This window comes from Haliotis rubra, unplaced genomic scaffold (genome assembly GCF_003918875.1).
Source record: "Haliotis rubra isolate DU_JTF1 unplaced genomic scaffold, ASM391887v1 Scf61, whole genome shotgun sequence".
Taxonomy (NCBI): domain Eukaryota; kingdom Metazoa; phylum Mollusca; class Gastropoda; order Lepetellida; family Haliotidae; genus Haliotis; species Haliotis rubra.
Window position 1 is genome coordinate 1,548,188 of NW_025767313.1, and position 21,226 is coordinate 1,569,413.

The window sequence follows — 21,226 nt, forward strand, 5'->3', positions numbered from 1 at the left end:
CTTCATCCCTTCCACTCTACTTTCTTCTTACATCTCACTGCATCTATACCTTTCTCTCCAGACAAATGTCCATTCATAAAAATCTCAAATATTACAAAAACGCATCTGCTAAATAAGTGAATAATCTTATAACATGCAACAAAAAATTAACAAAAGCTTTACAAAGAAGTTTTCTTTAAAAAAATTAAACTTAAGTCATAATCAGTGATATGTTTCATGAGACTTAAAGCATGTTAGATACACAATGTACCTTTCTTAACAGAATCAACTACAGATATGTTAGATACACAATGTACCGCTCTTAACAGAATCAACTACAGATATAAATAATACTACAAATGACATCACAAACAATATAGGAAAATGACTACATAAATACAAACACAGCAACTAAAATACAGCAACAAATGATATACTGTTGGTCATAAGTAAAGCAACAGTTGTGTCTATATTTCAATCTATATTTATAGACTTTATGTCTTGGGCATATATTCAGTGATGACAAATTGCAGCAAATGTCAGATGTGACCACCAAAAGCAACAATGACCCATGCTTGTATGACATCAGATTTAAACATCAAACAATCTGGTGAAATTGTACTTCACACGTTTTTGTCTATATATAAATTCTTTTACAATATCAAAATCTTCAGCTGATGTGAAATTTACCAACGTTCTGAAGTTGCTTAACTTATGACTAGTGAATGTGCATACAGAGCAAACTAGATTTTCAGTTTTAGACTGAAAGACAACAAAGCATATTATGACAGAAGAAAGCAGGAACAGAATTAAATCATTCGATTATGTACAACCATTCATTATTTTCTTTCTGTTTCAAATGATAACATGCTATACTAGAATGACAACAGAAGTCTTTAATGGCCTCAGATCTACTTCTTTCACATGGAGTGAGTGAGTATATTTTTATGCTGCTTTTAGCAATATTCTAACAATATCACGGCAGGGGACGCTGGAAATTGGCTTTACACATTGTACCCATCTAGGTAATCAAACCCCAGGTCTTAGCCGTGACAAGCGAACTCTTTAACTACTAGCTAGGCTACCCCACTGCCCCTCTTTCACATGGAAAACTTGACTTGTGTACATGGTATAACATAACAGTGTCTCCTTCTAATGTAGCAATCAGTTTATAATTGATGAAGCAGAGGGCAAGGTGACATATTAATCCCTCGCTGGATGCACCATCTCAAATGTATGTCAATTGTTTTCATAACCAAAATATGGGCTGTGCTTCTTGACCAAAGATGTGAATTTGCTTTTATTAATAACACACACACACAGTTGCAAAATATTCCATTTTGAATATCTTCCCTCCTGTCAATTTCTCCACCCTACAATGACAGTCTCCTCTTGTCTCAGGGAGCTTGTCTGCAACCAGCAGTAGTTGACTGCATTTACAGGGATGAAATATGTTTAAAAAGAGCTAACCCCAAAATATTCATGAGAAGAAAATTTGGAAACGATGGAGACAAATTCCATCGAAATCTTTTCGAACAACAAGTCAAAAGCTCAGAAAAGATGAGAGAATTGGCATACACACATCTGAAACAAATGTGAACCTACTGCCTCGCTTAATCCTAGTATGCAGCCTTCCTAACATCCACCTAAGGTGGACATGAACACAACACAGCCAGGTGTAGATGACATTAGCATGAATCTGACACCCCATCAGCCACAACTGATACTTATATCAGTGGTTCTTGTGCTTCCTTTCATCTAGGTTACTTTTTTGTTTGGTGTAATCGTATCCATAGTTTATAGAATAGTTGATCAAAAGGAATACTGATGTGAATAACGCTGCATCACTGTGAAACTGACCAAGGAGAGTGATGTTGTGTCCGCAACAGACAAGCCCAAGGCAACCATCTGTCAAAATCAAATTGGGAGTTTGTTTGAGGTATTTTGGTGTACTGCCTCCATATTTCATTCACATAGTGCTGTTTCTGCTTTGTTTTAATTAGTTATGGTAAAAATAATTATCAGATTGTCATGCAGACTTTATTAGGTATTATTGTTTAATTTTGAAGAAATTGTTCAGGGCATTTGTGTACATTAACTGTTGACTGATATTAAACATGAATGTTTCGTAACACAGTATTGTCCATGGAGTGAGTGAGTGAGTGAGTTAGTTTTGGTTTACCCCGCACTAAGCAATATTCCAGCTATATGGCGTGAGTGAGTGAGTGAGTTCAATTTTACGCCACACTCAGCAATATTCCAGCTATATGGTGGCAGTCTGTAAATAATCGAGTCTGGACCAGACAATCCAGTGATCAACATCATGATCCATCAAGAAATTAAATGGGAGCAAACCACTGTGATTTTCTGTAAGTAACTGGTGACAATAAAACAATGTGAGCAATTCTGGTAGCAAAGCAGATTGGGATGAAAATCTTATAATTCTCTCATGGTGGCCTTAGGTTAGGTCAGTAGCTTATTTCTCAGATTAATAAACAGTTCAATTGTTTTTGTTTTTGGAAAAATATCAAGCCTTACCTTTGAAATATACATGAAGTTGCACCATGACCTATATTTGATACAATTCTTGCTCCTTATCTCACCATTACAACTTTCCAAAGTCTTAGTTTGCACAAGGGAGTTCCTATCTTCACAGCTTTAGTAATGCTTTGTGAAATGGGGCCCTGAACATGTTTTTCACAATAAAATTTAACAGAAGGAGAATTTAAATAGCTAGTTTTGATTTAAAAAACAAAATTCCAATATATATTGATTCAGTTGAAGATCTTCGGGCAAAACTGAAAAAACTATATTCATTAAAAACACACTTAAAATGTTTGTTTTTCTTCAAACTTCATGTCCTTAAGATAAAGTGTATTGATTCCATTCTATTCTATTCTGAAGCAAATGGCCAACCATTTTTTTTTGCACAATCAATCTCTTCATGCAGACAGAATTTGAGATAAATGTATTTACATTCTGTAATTGGAACACCGAACCAATATTTTGACATTTTTTAGAAGAACTCTGTGGTTATTCAATAGATTAAGTCTGAAGATTAACCTGCTAACTGGTTGATGATGGGTAGAGAGGAGTTGACTCAAGTCAACCAACTGGATACCCTCAAGACATGTGTCAAAATTCAGCATGGAAACAATACAGCAAAGACAACATTCAGTCTGTTCAAAATGTTCTGCCATGGGTAGGTCTGTTTGGGAAGATGACTACACTGATATATCATTATACCAAACACATACTGTAACCAGTGTTCATTCTACAGAAAGAAATATCTGTAGTTTGCAAGAAATCTCTTTTCCATAAGGCATGTATATACATACACAATCATTCTTGATGGAGTCAAGAAAAATGAATCTATTGTTTCCTGACCAAGATGATGACACAAAACCAAAACTGAGGGAAGTTGTAACTACCTCAACAGACACATTTCATACAAATCAAGAAATAACTACCCTTGTTCAATATTTTCAAATACGGTGCAGGATGTAATGGCCCTTTTAATGCTCCATATGAAGCAGTATGTAACCAACCCAATTTTCACGTTCCTTACAAAACAAGAAGTAACTTCCCCAACTCTCACATCCTCCATACGAAGCAGTATGTAACCAACCCAATTCTCACGTTCCATACAAAACAAGAAGTAACTTCCCCAACTCTCACATCTCCATATGAAGCAGTATGTAACCAACCCAATTCTCACGTTCCATACAAAACAAGAAGTAACTTCCCCAACTCTCACATCCTCCATATGAAGCAGTATGTAACCAACCCAATTCTCACGTTCCATACAAAACAAGAAGTAACTTCCCCACCTCTCACATCCTCCATATGAAGCAGTATGTAACCAACCCAACTCTCACGTTCCATACAAAACAAGAAGTAACTTCCCCAACTCTCACATCTCCATATGAAGCAGTATGTAACCAACCCAATTCTCACGTTCCATACAAAACAAGAAGTAACTTCCCCAACTCTCACATCTCCATATGAAGCAGTATGTAACCAAACCAATGTTCCTTACAAAACAAGAAGTAACTTCCCAACTCTCACATCTCCATATGAAGCAGTATGTAACCAACCCTTCACAATACAAAACAAAAGTAACTTCCCCAACTCTCACATCTCCATATGAAGCAGTATGTAACCAACCCAATTCTCACGTTCCATACAAAACAAGAAGTAACTTCCCCAACTCTCACATCTCCATATGAAGCAGTATGTAACCAACCCAATTCTCATGTTCCTTACAAAACAAGAAGTAACTTCCCCAACTCTCACATCCTCCATATGAAGCAGTATGTAACCAACCCAATTCTCATGTTCCTTACAAAACAAGAAGTAACTTCCCCAACTCTCACATCCTCCATATGAAGTAACTTCCCCAACTCTCACATCTCCAGTATGTAACCAACCCAATTCTCATGTTCCATACAAAACAAGAAGTAACTTCCCCAACTCTCACATCTCCATATGAAGCAGTATGTAACCAACCCAACTCTCCGCGTTCCATACAAAACAAGAAGTAACTTCCCCAACTCTCACATCTCCATATGAAGCAGTATGTAACCAACCCAATTCTCACGTTCCATACAAAACAAGAAGTAACTTCCCCAACTCTCACATCTCCATATGAAGCAGTATGTAACCAACCCAATTCTCACGTTCCATACAAAGCAAGAAGTAACTTCCCCACCTCTCACATCCTCCACATGAAGCAGTATGTAACCAACCCAACTCTCACGTTCCATACAATACAAGAAGTAACTTCCCTAGTTTTCACATTCCAAACTAGCAAGAAGTAACTTAAGTAGGAGTGTATCTAGCACAGATCTAGCATACATCCACATCTCAAGATACAACTTGAAATGTCAATGACAAACATGAGCCGACAACAAAGGAAACATTTCAATCAGATTCAGAAAACATCCACCAAATACATGCCCTTAACGTATATTTATTTGTACACCACAACACTTAAGATCATCAAGCACCAAGCATTTCCATCAACTACAAACGAACCAACCACTCCACATCAGTCTAGCCTCCAAAGTAACACAAAGGTCAAGAGGTGTTAGCTTGTCCAAGTGTGGCCCAATACTAACAAACAATCTGGACTTAATTCCATCTGATGCAGCTATTCCAATCAAAGCAAAGTGAGCTCCAAGTAACAAGGGAAGACACAGCAGCAGGATGAACTACTGGGCAGTGCGTGCTGAGAATCAGTAAGGTCTGTATTCCAGACGTTTGTAACCAAACCCAAGAAACAATTAGACAACTATTATTCTTCCCGGGGATATAAATTACTGAGCAAATTTTGGCGTCTATTTGTAACACATGTGGTTGGATAGATTAACAATCACTGGTAGTGTGGCTTGGCATAGCTGATTATCTATAGTAATTTCTCTACCGAGATACCTTTAATGGGCAGTATTTCATTGGCTTCCAATCGTATTTTACGGAAATGATGTCCACTTTGACCGATTCATTTTCCTCCTGAGTGGCTTGTGATGATGGTGTTTAACACAGCCATGGCAGTATGTCATTCCTCTACATCAGTTTGTTCACTGGGGATGGGCTATCTTATAGGATCTTACAAAAGACTTGCGTGAACGTTATGAGGCAAGTTTGGGTTGATGAAAGTTCTGAAATTTACTTAAGATGAAGTACAGCCAACCATTGAAAATGGTAGTCTGATTAAGTTACCTCAAGTCGATCTGATGCCCCGATTCTGAACACACTGGGTAGTTACCTTATAGTAACTTTTCAAATTGAAAAATAACCAAGTAAATATGAACGTAATGCCCTCACCACGAGACCATATTCCTTTCATTTTTTATCAACCTTTTTTGCACAACTTAAATGAACTTTACAGGGTAATACCAGATAGTTGTTAAAATAGAGCTATTAACAACATCAACAACACAAAGAAATTAACTGATGTCACTACATATTTACTTTGTTTACATTTTTCCCCAACTTGAAGCGAGGCCGTGGGTTATTTTATCTGAAATTGTTGTTTGAAATGTTGAGAAAATGATAGGTGAAGATCTGACTCCAGTAATGATACTTTAAATCACACAACTGCAGAGCCATGCTTGTTTGTGGAGTTGACAGCAACGTTGCAAGAAATCACAAATAGTCACAGCAAAGTGAAAAATAATCCTAAACCCCAAATCCTGGCCAATCATTCCCCAATCAAGCCATGCTTCATCCATTGTGCCTACTCCACTGGTCCTGGATTTCTACTCCAACTGCTCCTCTGTCACGGGTCAGCTTCCCTGGCCCTGCTACTGGCCATCCCCAGCACTTGACAGCATTCATCATTAGTTTGTTAAATCACCCTCATGCACACAGTTTCATGCCTAGATTAGAACCACGGAAACACTAGTTAGTGCGAATTGAACACTGACAGACACTGTCAGGGCAGTACGTGTCTAAGAAATCTAGAACACTTAACACTGATTAAAAACAAAATTAATATGATTTGGTTAGTGCCACTAAATGGTGTTTAGGGTCTAGTTACCGGTATATAGAATGTAAGGATATTTCCATTAGTATTTGTATGACCCTGACATAGACATACATCTGGGTTTGCTTCATAAAGCTTTTATGATTGCAGAAAATATATTTTTAAACTTCATCTTAATACTCATAAGGCAAAAAAGATTTTATTCAGTGCATGGAAAAAACTACTATTTAATGATACAGGAAGAAAATATTGATGGTAGGCAATAGTGGGAAATCGGAAGATCTCAGCCATCACATCTCACAGCTCTTGGAGCCGCCATATAGCTGGAATATTGCTGAGTGCGGCATAAAACTAAACTCACTCACAGCTCTTGGACACATAAGGTGACTTACACAACGGACATTAATTCTACCAATCTGATCAACTTACATCAAACCTGTCTACAAAAGCAATAATATGGCTCTAAGTGACCTACAATCAAATAGAAAAGCCATAACACAATCCATTATCATTGCCTCCATCCTGATTTAATCGACCAATGAAATGTATAAAAGAGACCGCAATGGATGCCGATGTATACCGCCTCAGCTAATATACCCCACAACACCCTAAATACGAAAAATGAATCTTTTCACCAATCAAGTCCAAGCCAAAAACCAAGGAGCACTTAGGTTGGAATAAAGTTAATAAAAGTCATTCCCGTCCAGACGTAAGACTGTGCGTCAAGATGGGGCACATGGCCTGATGTCTGGCGCGCCAAGTCTGTGAGTGCCATTGAGGGGTCCTGAGCAACTATGGTAAACAATTAGATCCTTCATGTCTAACAGGGGCTCCACATTACCACTATCATATAATGGCTTGGTTTTCCACAGTGCACTGATTGCAACCAAATTTAGATATAGGTGTGTTGAATCAACAGACTGTAATTATCTGGGGATTCCATTCTTAGGTTTGGGAGAAGGGGAAATTGATTGATTCAGAGAGCATGAAAAAGGTCGGAGTTTTCCCATCTCTTGATCTGCAGCAAGGGATACACTGAAGAACTTCAGTTGTTACCTTCAAACCTCTCATTATCTGACAGAAATAGCATGCCTAGTATGTCCATCGTGCTCCGTTTTGTGCTATTGTAATTATATTTTTCTGTGCAAAAAAGGGTAATTTTGAAGATTCAGTTTGACTGACAGGTTGTCAGGCACAGGTATATTTTATAACTAAGTGTATATTATTTCATATGTCAAGGTCTCACAGGGGAGGTAATTAGCATGTGACAAAGACATTACTGTCCTTCCAAATGTGACAAACAAGCAATGGCAAAGACACGCTTTTTAAACAGCAAATACCGTTTCCATGTAGCTTATTGGTTTTCTGTGGAGGTTCTGATTGAAAGTGCTGAATAAACAGCTTCTCATGGAGGACATTGTCAGGGGGATATTCATGAAATAATTGGCACTGGAAACAAAGCTTTTGAAAAAGGAAATTGTTAATATTCAAATGTTAATTTGGGCATGTTTTCTTGGTACAATACTGTGTATATTGTCTGCTTTCTGACAAAGATGGGAAAATAAACAGAGGTTCACAGAAAGAGAACGTGCTCAGTTCTGTGTACCATTGTTTGGCTAAAGTAAACTGATGAATCTGATGTGATTGTATCTGACGAGAGAAGAGATTCAAATGAATATGAAACTCTCATTTATACAGCAATGATACTTTTCCATTTCATTTTTCTCTTTGATATATTTACTTATGAACAGTTCAAAAAATGTCTTCTAAGTGAAAAAAGGGGTTTTGGGTCATGGAATGACAGTTTTGTGATTTGAAATATTTATGCAAGGTAACTTAAATAACAACTGGAATTGTCAGCTAAATGATAAAATACCATGTGTCATATGTGAAAACTAGCTTAAGTTTATGGTGAAGATTTTCAATAAGTCAATAATTGTCTTGAGACTGTGAAGACTGATATGTTTTCCATTGAGTAACCTGCATGACTTGAGACTGAGAAGACAAACTTTGTTGATCATTGAGTAACATGCATGTCTTGAGACTGAGAAGACAAACTTTGTTGATCATTGAGTAACCTGCATGTCTTGAGACTGAGAAGACAAACTTTGTTGATCATTGAGTAACCTACATGTCTTGAGACTGAGAAGACAAACTTTGTTGATCATTGAGTAACCTGCATGTCTTGAGACTGAGAAGACAAACTTTGTTGATCATTGAGTAACCTGCATGTCTTGAGACTGAGAAGACAAACTTTGTTGATCATTGAGCAACCTGCATGTCTTGAGACTGAGAAGACAAACTTTGTTGATCATTGAGCAACCTGCATGTCTTGACTTTGAGAAATCATGTGCTGGAATATCAAGAGAAAGACAGGAGAAAAAGAGACTATATGCTTTGAAATACTTTTTCCATTGTTGTGAATATACAACCTTGAATATTCAATGTGTAATTACATGTGTAGAACTGCAGCAAACAAATGACTTGTGTCATGCTCTTCATTACCATTCACAAACTGTGCATAACATCAGAAATATGTGTGTTTCCGATCTCTTCTTAAGGAAATGGTCCTGTTCAGCTGGACTATGAAGTACATACTGCCTCCATTTAAATGCTCAAGAAGGGGTGTGTGGAAAGCCTCACCTTAATAGCAGCAAGGTTCAGATCATTTTTCAAGGCTTCAGCAGGGATACTTTCAACTCAAGACAATCAATATCCAACACAAATCTGTGTTATTATTTCTTGGTCAAACTGGAACCAATGACTGATAGTGTGTGCAGATTGTTGAAATGTACATAACAGAAAGACTTTGTTCATCCTATCTGGAAATTTTCGATCAATTCCCCACTTCAAAATTATTTCAATTTATCTATGTGAATATCTTCATATGCCTGTAAGTAATACTAATGTCTATTTAATAAAGGGCACTGTCACATATTAGACATGTACCATTCATGTATAAGACAAAATAATATGGATGTCAACTTCTTCTTTATTGTATACAGTGTTTGGTGAATGACGAAGGGGCAAGGAAATGCCTAGACATGCTGTGCATACACTAAAGAAGAAGTTGACATCCATAATATTTTGTCGTATACTTGAATACCAACTTTTATATGCCTCTCAAGAACCTCCTGTACCATTCAGTTAATTGTATAAGGCTACAGTGCATAGAAAGATGGACATTGAAATCAAATACCGGTACAAAAAGCTTGCAATGTACAATACAAATTGTGAGTTGAACACAACACAGATGAATTCAAAGTCAAACACAACAAGAAAGTCAAGGACAACATGAAGGTCAAGGACAACATGAAGGTCAAGGACAACATGTAGGTCAAGGACAACATAGAGGTTAAATACAACAGTAGTTAAAACATCAGGTCAAGGACAACAGAGTGGACTTACCGAGGCCTAAGAGAGAGCAAGATAAATAGGAAGGGGAACAGATGAAATTAATACATAGATGTAAGGGAAGTACATGACTGAAAATTTAAACATATCATTTATTAACAGAAGTATTACAACTGTACTCCATTGCCCTCCTTCACCATACAAACATATTCCACTGAATCCGTCACTTGAGTGCAAAATATAGTGCACACACAATACCACAGCTAACCACAGCCATGACCCATGAACTAATGGGATTTGAGAACAGTATTAGAGCAGAGTGGTGAGGCTGCAACAGGTTCAAGGCCAACATGGAGTTGGTATCAAATATAGTAAAAACATGGGGCCAAGATACATCAAAGACTTGTGAAACTTTGACAATAGCAAACTGGAAAAATGTGGATAACCCTTTTTCCAAAAACTATCTGGTCTGTCCGTCTTCATTATTCATGGTTTTGACCATGAGCAAGTAAACCATTTATCAACAGTTTGAGTTCAGATACTAGTTGACCATCCTGGGGATGTAAAGCAGGTCTACCCAGTTGGTCATGTACAAAGACAAAGGTGACAAATGAAGATTCATTCAGCTGCCTTTCAGCACAAAGGTATCATAAAGTCTGCACATGTGAAACATTTCAGGGCCTGTACACTAACAAAAAATGGATGGCTTCTATCACCACCAACAGCTGTAAGAGGGATAATAATTGTACCACACCTACTGCATTGGACTGATTTGATTTTGAAATAATCTTTCCAGCAGCAACTTAACATTGAACATCTAACTTTGAACTTTAGAAAGTTTCACATTATTTTGTTTCTAAACAGTTAAGATCCATCATTGAAGTGTGGATGTAATCCAATCCAATCACGGAAGACCTCTTCTTAGAAGTACTTTTGAATCTGTCAGTCTCCAGGGGGCACTGCTGTCTGCTGACAGTAGCAGCTCTGATCTGTAACATTCCACCAGCATCTGTCTCGGCACTCTGTACTAATATGTCATCAACTCTGTGTGGCAGCTTCATCTTGTGCTTCTAATAGAGATGTCACTCTCTACGTGTCCACTCTTCACCAGGCTGTAGTCCATCATTACTCCCAGTCATGGGACTTCCACAGCTGGACTCAAACTCATTCATATCATCATCCAGTCATCCACTTGATCATGAAAACCTAATCAAAACATATAACCCCTATTTCAGTCCTTTAATGTTTACTTTTAGGCTATTTAAATGTTATAAATGTAATTTCATTTTGAAATTTATCATAAATTCCATCAATACTGCAAAATTCCATTCCCTCAAGGGACATGAGAGCTATGACTGCGATACTTCCCTTTCTTTAACATGGACCTTCAATGATTAAACTGGGTCCAACTGTATTTCAGGTATATCAAGGTGTGCCTGCATAATGTGTGAATTTAACCCAAAGTGATGTTGTTTTAGATGTGTACCACTCTGGTAAAACCCAAGGCAATATGTATACACTGGACAAACCAAGGATCATAGTTAGGGCTGTGCTATGACCCTGGTACTGCTTGAGGTATGGTGAGGTGAAATGGGGTTTAACGCAGTTTAACATCTTACTTAAGAATATTTCACTCATACGATGTATGTGTAGGGCTGCTTGTACTAGCCCAGACTTCGGCTGGTTTTATAGTGCTTGCTCACGGAGATATCATGCCGCAGTTACCGTAAGCATGAATACCTCACTCAGACACATTTTACTGACTCCGAGCTGACCAGTCCTTGTTGTACCCATTAATGTCGAGCGCCAGGCAGGGACCAACAAGCATCGTCTTTTCGTATGACGTGGCTGGGGATCGAACCTTCCGCTCTCCAGGTGGACTCTCAAACCACCATACCACCGAGGCAGCTCTTGAGGTTACAACTCATGGATGCAAAAACAGGCCCTGGTTGTCTTGGTCCCTACCAATGACATGACCTAAGAGCTCATTGTCCACTGCGTTCTCATTGCACAGGAAGTATGTATCATTCCAATGAACTTTCAGAGATATCTAATCAGAGTAATATTTTACACAAATATAGAGATGTGAATCTTCAACAATGTTACAATGTCCATAGGAGTTGGTTCAGACTTGGCCACTTGTCACTCCACACAAATCCAATTGCTGCCAACCCCCTCTACTTCTACAGAGATTGGGTCTAAAAGCTACTGCAAGAGAGGGTTAAGACCAAAATAGTGTGGAAATAACCAAATTTAAAAGGAAATTGACCTTTCTGCTGTTTATCCAAGACATCAATATCTGTACAAATTCGGAATCCTTCCCAGTGGTGAAAACTTTCAACAATATTGTCACTGTGCATTGTGTATCACTTAGACGTCCCTGCACTTTACATCCACTTTTAAACACAGCTGCACTTCAACAAATTCAAACACTTACCAGTTAAATATCACAGATTCTTCCACGGTGGTAGAAAGGGACCAGTAAAGGGTGTTGACAGTTAAAAGCCTGAGCTTGAAATTTGATTTAGAAATACAAATTTTGATTCTTTTTTCTTGTTTAATGCTCTTCATGTTTCTGGCTCAATCTTGTTTTCTTACCCCCTTAAACATTTTTCGATCTATTTCTGCTTAATTATTCCAGAAATATTCTGCTCAATCTAATATTGCCTCTTTCTCCCAATCAATCTTCTACTGCTTCTCATCATACTCACTCTTACTCTCCGTCTCTTGATTACTTGTTTGTCACCCCACTCTTGTCTCATACCCCCTCATACTGTCACAAGTAACTCACAACCCACCCTTGTTCCTGAAATCATCAACCATCTATCACCCACATCAACCGTTTCTCACCCACATCATCCATCATACAGCCACATCAACCATCATACAGCCACATCAACATTCTCTCAGCCTACTTCATAATGTTCTTCATCCAGTCATAATGTCTCACCCCACTCTTGTTCCTTACTGAATTTACTGTTCTATTCTCCCATCTAATTACCTACGGGTGGTGGGGTAACCTAGAGGTTAAAATGTTCACTCGTCACGCTGAAGACCTGGGTTTGATTCCCCACATGGGTACAGTGTGTGAAGCCCATTTCTGGTGTCCCCCGCCTTGATGTTGCTGGAATATTGCTAAAAGTGGCATAAATCTGAACTCATTCACTCACTCCAATTACCTCCCCTCTTAATTAATCGGTTGCGGGATCTAATCAAGTATCTCGATGATATGGTCAATCTTTGATAACTATACAGATTACAGTTACTATACACGTGTGTGCATGCTGTTATCTGCGGTTTCACGCCCCGCACCAAAAACTAACTTTCTACTTAAAGTCATTTTGTTTTCCAACCATGTACCTCATATCCAAACATGCACAGCCAGAATAATCTCATAAACTGTGCCCACATCAACTGTTAAGCTGTGCGGTGATAAACAGACCTTTGCCATGATCCTTTCAATCAATGGTATTATGGACAACCCACAGGACTTCAGCATTAAAGTTTACTTGAGTTCATTCTTTCTGCTGTGTTATTAGAGGAGCTGTCAAGCCTTGGTCAGTGACTTGGAGCTGTTGTTCCCTGTGATGGATAGTGCACCATTCAGCCCTCCTACAGGAGCTACCAGGACATGCCTCAGCCTGCACAGTGATTTATTACTTGATGAACTTTGATAATTGATTAACACCTTTGTGTTCTTTTCAAGGCAAATTGATGGATGAAAGGGTTTTACATCAATTACCTCTAGTAAGTTGATGAATTGGCTGTTTTAATGATTCCATGTGCTAAAATGTCAAGGTGTCTTCCAGAGAAACACTTGCATATCCATGGTGGAACAAAATGCATATTTTACTTGAAGAATGGTGTTGCTAACAGGCCGTGAATGGGACAGCCACTAGGGTTTTCATGTAGACTCAGCAATATGTGATGGCAGATAACAGCAAGACATTCACTCAAATTTTCAACCATAAAATATTACAATGTGGCTATAAGAAAGTAATTCAAATATTTAAGATAAACCAGTCAAGCTAGTCCAATCTATTTATCATTGCCAAAATATTGCTCTCCTTATTCTAAAGTAATGATGTCTTGAAAACATCAGGTTACATGTAGCTAAAATCAACATCTCTGTTCATCCTAATCTTATACCACCATGACACCAAAAGTTTAAAACAAGATCTGTTGAAACAGCTTATGGTGAAATAGATAGCAACATTTAAAATTTAATATATGGCTGCACTATTAAAACATCCCTTGGAATCTGTGTTTCAGTGTTGACATTAAGGGAACATGATACACAGCAGACACAACATCACCAAGAACAGCTTGGGATCTTGTCCACAAGGTCGAAAGTATACACTGCTGATGTCTCCAGAAGACTTGTCCAGGTGAGGTAAACACTGGATTACTGGTGTCTCCTGGAGGGTTCTTGTCCAGGTAAGACTACTAACAGGTATTTAATACACACACAGGTGGTGCCTTCTGGAAGGTTCAAACCCAGGTAGGTTAAACACTGGTTTTGAATTAAACACTAGCAAATTGGTGTATGCTGGAAGGCTTGAGTCCAGGTGGCCTTAGTGTATCCTGGAAGGATTCAAGCCCAAGTGGGCTAAACACTGGTTTATTGACATATCCTGGAGGGCTGGAGTCCTAGTGAATTAAATACTACCATATTGGTATATCCTGAAAGGCCTGGAGTCCAGGTGAGTTAAACACTAGCTTTGGGTGTCTCCTTGACCAACTGCCCTCACACTCATATCTAGCTTCATTTTGGTTCTCAAAAACATTTTCTTCAATAACATTATAAGGTCCATTAACGTGACAAGTATACCTAAATTGTTACCTGCAATGTTTAGTCTACTTTAACTTCACATCTAGAAACGACATCAACAGACAACATTATATGGAAGTACAGTGGAAGTTGTCTGAACCAGCACTCATTGGGACTGAAGAAATAATCCGGTTTAGTCAGTGTGCCGGATTGTAGAGCTTACACAGTTATCTCCGACTAGAAGTGAACTATTTTTTGTCACTCTCGTGTACTTATTGTATCACAATAAAACATGTGAACTCACTAGTTACATGTATAAGTATACTCATGCTGGACTAAGATTAAATTGTCTTTGTCGGCAGCCACGTTGTTTCACTGCATGATCAACTGGTGACAATACAGATCTGGCCGAGCAATCGCCATGTGCTGGATTAGACAGAGCTGATTACTGTATAAACACATATTCGGGCAGCTCATTTCATGCCGAGATCCGGGAACTGACAGGTGCCGGATTGCAGAGCTTTTAAATGATGATAAATGTACTAGCCACGGACGGCACTGAGATTTTATGCCGGTTTTGACAGCTTCCACTGTACACAGCTAAATATCACTGTTTGAACGTGAACAATTTAGTAAACTAAGATTCATTACATCCTGATTAAAGCATATCTGACAGTGCTACCAAGCAAAAACAGAGGTTTCCAAAGTTCTTGATCACATCAACTGTATCTGGCACTCTTATGCTCAAACACATGCAAAGTAATGATATTGTAAGGTTCATGAACACCATCACAGAGTAGATGCTAATGAATATATTTCAACCACACTGTTGCACAAACAGCAAGCATATAATCAGGCCATAACAACCAAATAAATATAGATATATTAGTTATGGCAAGAAATCTGGAAACAAGAAACGTTAGTATCCCTTTGGATTGACAAATGTATGTAAAAGATCCAACTGACTTTATTTTACATTCTAAATGGGTAGTTCAAACATCACACCAACAATACAGTCATTTTCTTCAGAAACCAAACTGGAGATAAGATACAGACATGAACAACTAATAAACAAACAGGGAATGACTCTTAGCTCACCTTGATTCTCCCTACAGCCTCCTGGGCCTGCATCATCCTCATGGCTTTTGATGGCTGGCCTTCTGAAACGAGCTGCGTGGAGCCCAGGTATCGAGCTCGGAACAAAACTCCCTCGATTAAGACTTCAGGATTATCCGGATCACGAACATGTACTGTCAACAAACATGCTCGTTACAATGGTATTTTCTCAATTCCTCTGATGTATTCTTTCAAAGACAATAATTAGTAACCAAACATCTGATCAAACTTTTCCCTTGGAACATCTTCAAGATTTTTTAAAAGCTTAAAAAACAAAACATTAAATGAATGCAAAAGCATGTTGGAGGAATGTGGAGAATGAATATATTTTTTCCATGTGTTTACCAATTGAATAGAAAACAAATTGCATTTGAAGTTATTAAATGTAGTTCTGTTTGCTCTACTCATGCAACATCGAGCAACATTCCCAAGAGACTGATTGAAACAGATATGATAAAAGCTGCTCGTCCTACAAACAGGATAGGGGGACAAAAATGGTTGGAAGATATTGAGAGAACATAGTACTAAGAAACCAAAACAAAAGCCCTTTACCACAAAAGGTACATAAGCTCACCTTCTCATGGAAACATAGTCTAGTTTTGTACACAAATAGAGTACACAATCTTAAAGTCAGCAGCAACCATTGTGAAATGAAAAGAAATAATTAAATCTTAACGCAAACAATGATATTACTGTTAACATCTGGCAATCTAATTCAATTTGTACTTTTTATTATTTGCCTTTCATTTGTCAAGAAAGCCATTTCTTTCTGTAGCATTCTGAAAATATGTGCAATACTATTAGAACAACAACTCTCAGACTGTGAAGGAAAACTTTTCTGTGTCAGTGATTTGTCAAATCCTGAAGTTTTGCTTTGATAATGAGCTCCATTTTGTTACCCAAGGGGAGGAATAGTCCTAAATGTCAACTTGGTCAAAGAATATTACATGACATTTACTTCCAAACTAACAATCAAAATAATGAAAACTCAAACCCCTTCAAATGTGATAGTTGACGTGTTTACTGTCGAATGTCAGTTTCAGCACACCCACAGAATATATAAGTATCCTAATTTCTCCTCCAAGACTGACTGACTGACTTTGGTTTTACGCCGCTTTTAGCAATATTCCAGCAACATCACGGCGGGGGACACCAGAAATGGGCTTCACACATTGTACCCATCTCCTCCAAGAAAGATTTCAAACACACTGAGGAAACGGCTGGACTTAACTTGTGAGAAAATAAAATCCTGGCTTTAAGGTTGTAAGAATCATAAATATCGAGTAAGTGATGATTTCAGCTATTTTCTTTCTTCCACAAAAAAGAACCCGAAAATGAAGTAATGTAATTTTTGTATTGATTCCAAATGGAAATTCTTCCACGAGATATTGAATGAGAGACAGGATTTCTATTTCTGAAATTTTCCTTTTTCAAAATCCATAATGGAGATAAAATCAATATGACTTAACCCCTGTGCTGATATCACAGTAGACAAATCAAACCTTGTCAAACATACAAGCAATATCTTGTAGACATTTCAATTATCATTCTCATAAAGATATTGACCAGATCTGTAACATGATTGCACTTACTCAACATGAGAGATGTACGTTTAGTTTTTACATTCATCAGCCATGTTCTCCCATGTATTCAATGGTGTGACAAGAACAAATCTCTTCAGTATGGTGCTCGGTTCAATACTTTCAGAACATTTTGCCCATGAGAAGGAAATCTTAAAGCTACAGGCCCAGCCCATCCCGTCAAGACACAGGATGTATCCAAAGAATGAATATGAACAAAAACCTGTTGTTCACAAACTGTGCCTTAAAAATAGTTGATCACTGCTGAACATTAGAGGGCTCTGGATCCAAAAATATTGACCCTGCAAAGCAGAGATTAGAGATCCAAGTGCATTTAAACATTTGTTCACATGGGTAGATTCACCGCATGAAGCTATTTACATAAGGTAAATGACCGATATGTTTGCATGTGTATCTGTGTTAGGGGGTACTTGTGACAAGGGGAACAGTTGCTTCACATCAGCAGCGGAAGTCTGGATCAATCACTTGATCCAACATGCTGTGATTTCATGGATTCATTGACGTCCCTGTGGGTCTCTGCCATGAATATGACTTGCCACTAAAAAGATCATAGCTTGATATGCCGTTGTATGAGCGAGGTTATAGATTTCATCAGTCTGTTCCAACCAAACTGCATTGTGGAAGAAAGTAACCGAAGTGGTTCCAATTTAGTCTGATAATAAATACCTGAACAGTACCCACAGTTAAGACACCTCATATGTTCACACTTCATCACCTTAACTAATGGAACTTTTACTTGTGGAAAGTCATAGAGCACTGACGATGGTCAGTGAGCTGAAGTCACATGACAGCCCATGTTCTCGATATCAGATGAGCTGAAATACAGTTTAACGTTGTACTTGAGAATATTTTGCTCATATGACAACGTGCATGCGTGTGTTTGTGTGGCTGCTTGTACTAGCCCAGATTATGCTGGTTTTATAGAGCTAGCTCACTGATATACCATGCCGCAGTCAGACACATTATACTGACTCCGAGCCGACCAGTCCTTGTTTAACCCATTAATGCCAAGCATCATGCAGCTAACAACAAGTACCATATGTTAATGTCTTTTGGTATGACGCGGTCGGGGATCGAACCCGCGACCTTCCGCTGTCCGGGCAAACGGTCTAACCACTACACCACGGAGGTGATCTCTCGATATCATTGGAAGTTCACTAGGTGTTGCCATGCACATCAGGCCTCCTTGCACAGGTGGGCACCTTGACTATCAAAACTTAGTCAGGCATCCTCCCTGTAGATATGACACTTGGCCAATGTTGGTAAGACGTCATTCTCACACACAACAGAGTAGACAACACTATCATCATCCCTGTAGATATGACACTTGGCCAATGTTGGTAAGACGTCATTCTCACACACACCAGTGTAGACAACACTGTCATCATCCCTGTAGATATGACACTTGGTCAATGTTGGTAAGACGTCATTCTCACATACAACAGAGTAGACAACACTGTCATCATCCCTGTAGATATGACACTTGGTCAATGTTGGTAAGATGTCATTCCCACACACAACAGAGTAGACAACACCGTCATCATCCCTGTAGATATGACACTTGGTCAAGGTTGGTAAGATGTCATTCTCACACACAACAGAGTAGACAACACCGTCATCATCCCTGTAGATATGACACTTGGCCAATGTTGGTAAGATGTCATTCTCACACACAACAGAGTAGACAACACTGTCATCATCCCTGTAGATATGACACTTGGCCAATGTTGGTAAGATGTCATTCTCACACACAACAGAGTAGACAACACCATCATCATCCCTGTAGATATGACACTTGGTCAATGTTGGTAAGATGTCATTCTCACACACAACAGAGTAGACAACACTGTCATCATCCCTGTAGATATGACACTTGGTCAATGTTGGTAAGATGTCATTCTCACACACAACAGAGTAGACAACACTGTCATCATCCCTGTAGATATGACACTTGGCCAATGTTGGTAAGATGTCATTCTCACACACAACAGAGTAGACAACACCATCATCATCCCTGTAGATATGACACTTGGTCAATGTTGGTAAGACGTCATTCTCACACACAACAGAGTAGACAACACTGTCATCATCCCTGTAGATATGACACTTGGTCAATGTTGGTAAGACGTCATTCTCACACACAACAGAGTAGACAACACTGTCATCATCCCTGTCACTGGTGGAAAAGAAACATATCCTCAGATTAGTCTCAGTCTCATGCTGGTCCTCAACACTGGCATACCATCAATGACATGCTGTAACCGCCTCTACTGTGGAGAGTTCTATACTGGTTGAAGAAGGTGTTTGCCAGAGGTGCTCAATTAACCTTGTTTCATGAGAATATAGCAGGAATCAGAAAGTCAGAATGGACAGCAGGTCCCGTGGGTGTTCCCTTCTTTACCTGCTTCCACAGCCAGAAGAATCGTCATATTACCTATATTTGTTAATCATGTGAATGAAGCAGACACAGATGTGACCAATGTGATACACAATATTGGGGATGGATTTGTGGTGGATGCTGTTCACTATGAACTGATGGGGAATTTGGAGTCAGAACATGCTGATATTTACATTCATTTGTTTGTTTATACATGCTGAAGAGAACATAGCAAACTGCACACCTTTCATATAATATTACTTTGTGACTATCAATTTCACTGCGAGTCTTAGAACTGAAGTTCAATTAATTAAGCATACCCATTCACAAAACCTTATGTTAATCCAATCCTTCAACCTGATGTGCTTGTCTATTGTGTTCAGCATGTCGATGAATGTGACAGAGTGACAGTAGTTTCTAATGGTAGATCAGCTGCAGATAAGCATGACATGACTCACCTGACTAAGAGTGTGCATGAGTGAGTGACGAGGGAATGAAATCTGTGGTATCATTCCCAGCCATTCACACAGTGTGCGAGTCAGTGAATGAGTGAGTGAGTGAGTGAGTGAGTGAGTGAGTGAGTGAGTGAGTGAGCATGGCTGTATTCCTGCTATATCGGGGGGCCTTCATACTAGGGAATAGAACCCAGTCCTGTGGTGCCAGTTCATTAACCACAAGGCTCCTTCCTCTACAGTCACATCTACAGTAGTCCACACACGGTCTAGGTACTCATCTGTGTCATGTGATGTACAACTACAAGCAATATTACTACTCCACATGATTATAGACCATCACCATTAACGATTGATACACAATGACCATCTTCCAGGTAACATTCTGTCCAGGTGGTCACCAATCCAAGTGTTATTCATATATAGCAGTCATTGTGATCAACAAATCTCCAAATAGTGCATTTTATGACAACCATGGGAATTGTGAATTTACTCTGCTCAGGAACCCATCGTCTTGCAAACATTCATGACACACTGAGGAGGCAATGAGAAACAAAACGACAAAGACTAACCCACACACCTGAAATAAAGGATTCCCGACAACCCAAAAAATGCAACATAATTTCCTCCGCAGAAGAACACAAATAACATCTCTCATGATTTAAAGGGAAAATGAGGTGAACTGAAGCAAAAGCAAAATGTTTTTCCAAAGAGTGTCTCCCAACAACAGGACACCACACCAAAGCCAAGTGAGCTGCATCTGTGGTCTGCAGAGAAGTTGTTTATTAGTCAAACTTACCAACATCGTTAGTCAAACACAAGGAAGGTGTAGGATCCATGCAGGGCGTGAGAAAAACAACAAATAACAACAAATCACGTTAGTACGAGGCACTTAGTAATACATGTGTTGTCTTTCCCAGAAATCTCAACAAAATACATCTGACAAATGTCAACTGACTTCATAATTTTCATGGAGTTCACACTGAATAATTTCCAAAGGGAACAGTGGATTTTTACAGCTATATGACTGCAGTAAAACAGAATTTGTAGTTATTCGGCAAATTTCCAGCAAGTCTTGTGTCTAAATAT

At 38.7% G+C, this 21,226-nt stretch overlaps 1 protein-coding gene across 10 annotated transcripts in view; it reads right to left on the reverse strand.

Moving 5' to 3' along the window:
* The window catches only part of LOC124255838, a 149,511-nt gene that overhangs the window by 69,284 nt on the left and 59,001 nt on the right, over nt 1-21,226 (reverse strand). For 7 of the 10 annotated variants that reach the window (XR_006892777.1, XM_046689784.1, XM_046689782.1 and 4 more), the window contains 2 exons: nt 15,690-15,841; nt 9,875-9,880 (listed from right to left, as the gene is read on the reverse strand). Coding sequence is in view for 9 of the 10 variants with exons in the window: in XM_046689784.1 (XP_046545740.1) it covers nt 9,875-9,880; nt 15,690-15,841 (158 nt within the window). In the remaining variant the exon portion in view is untranslated. The remainder of the gene's footprint in view (nt 1-9,874; nt 9,881-15,689; nt 15,842-21,226) is intronic. The other 3 variants (XM_046689781.1, XM_046689779.1, XM_046689780.1) reach the window with 2 other exon arrangements.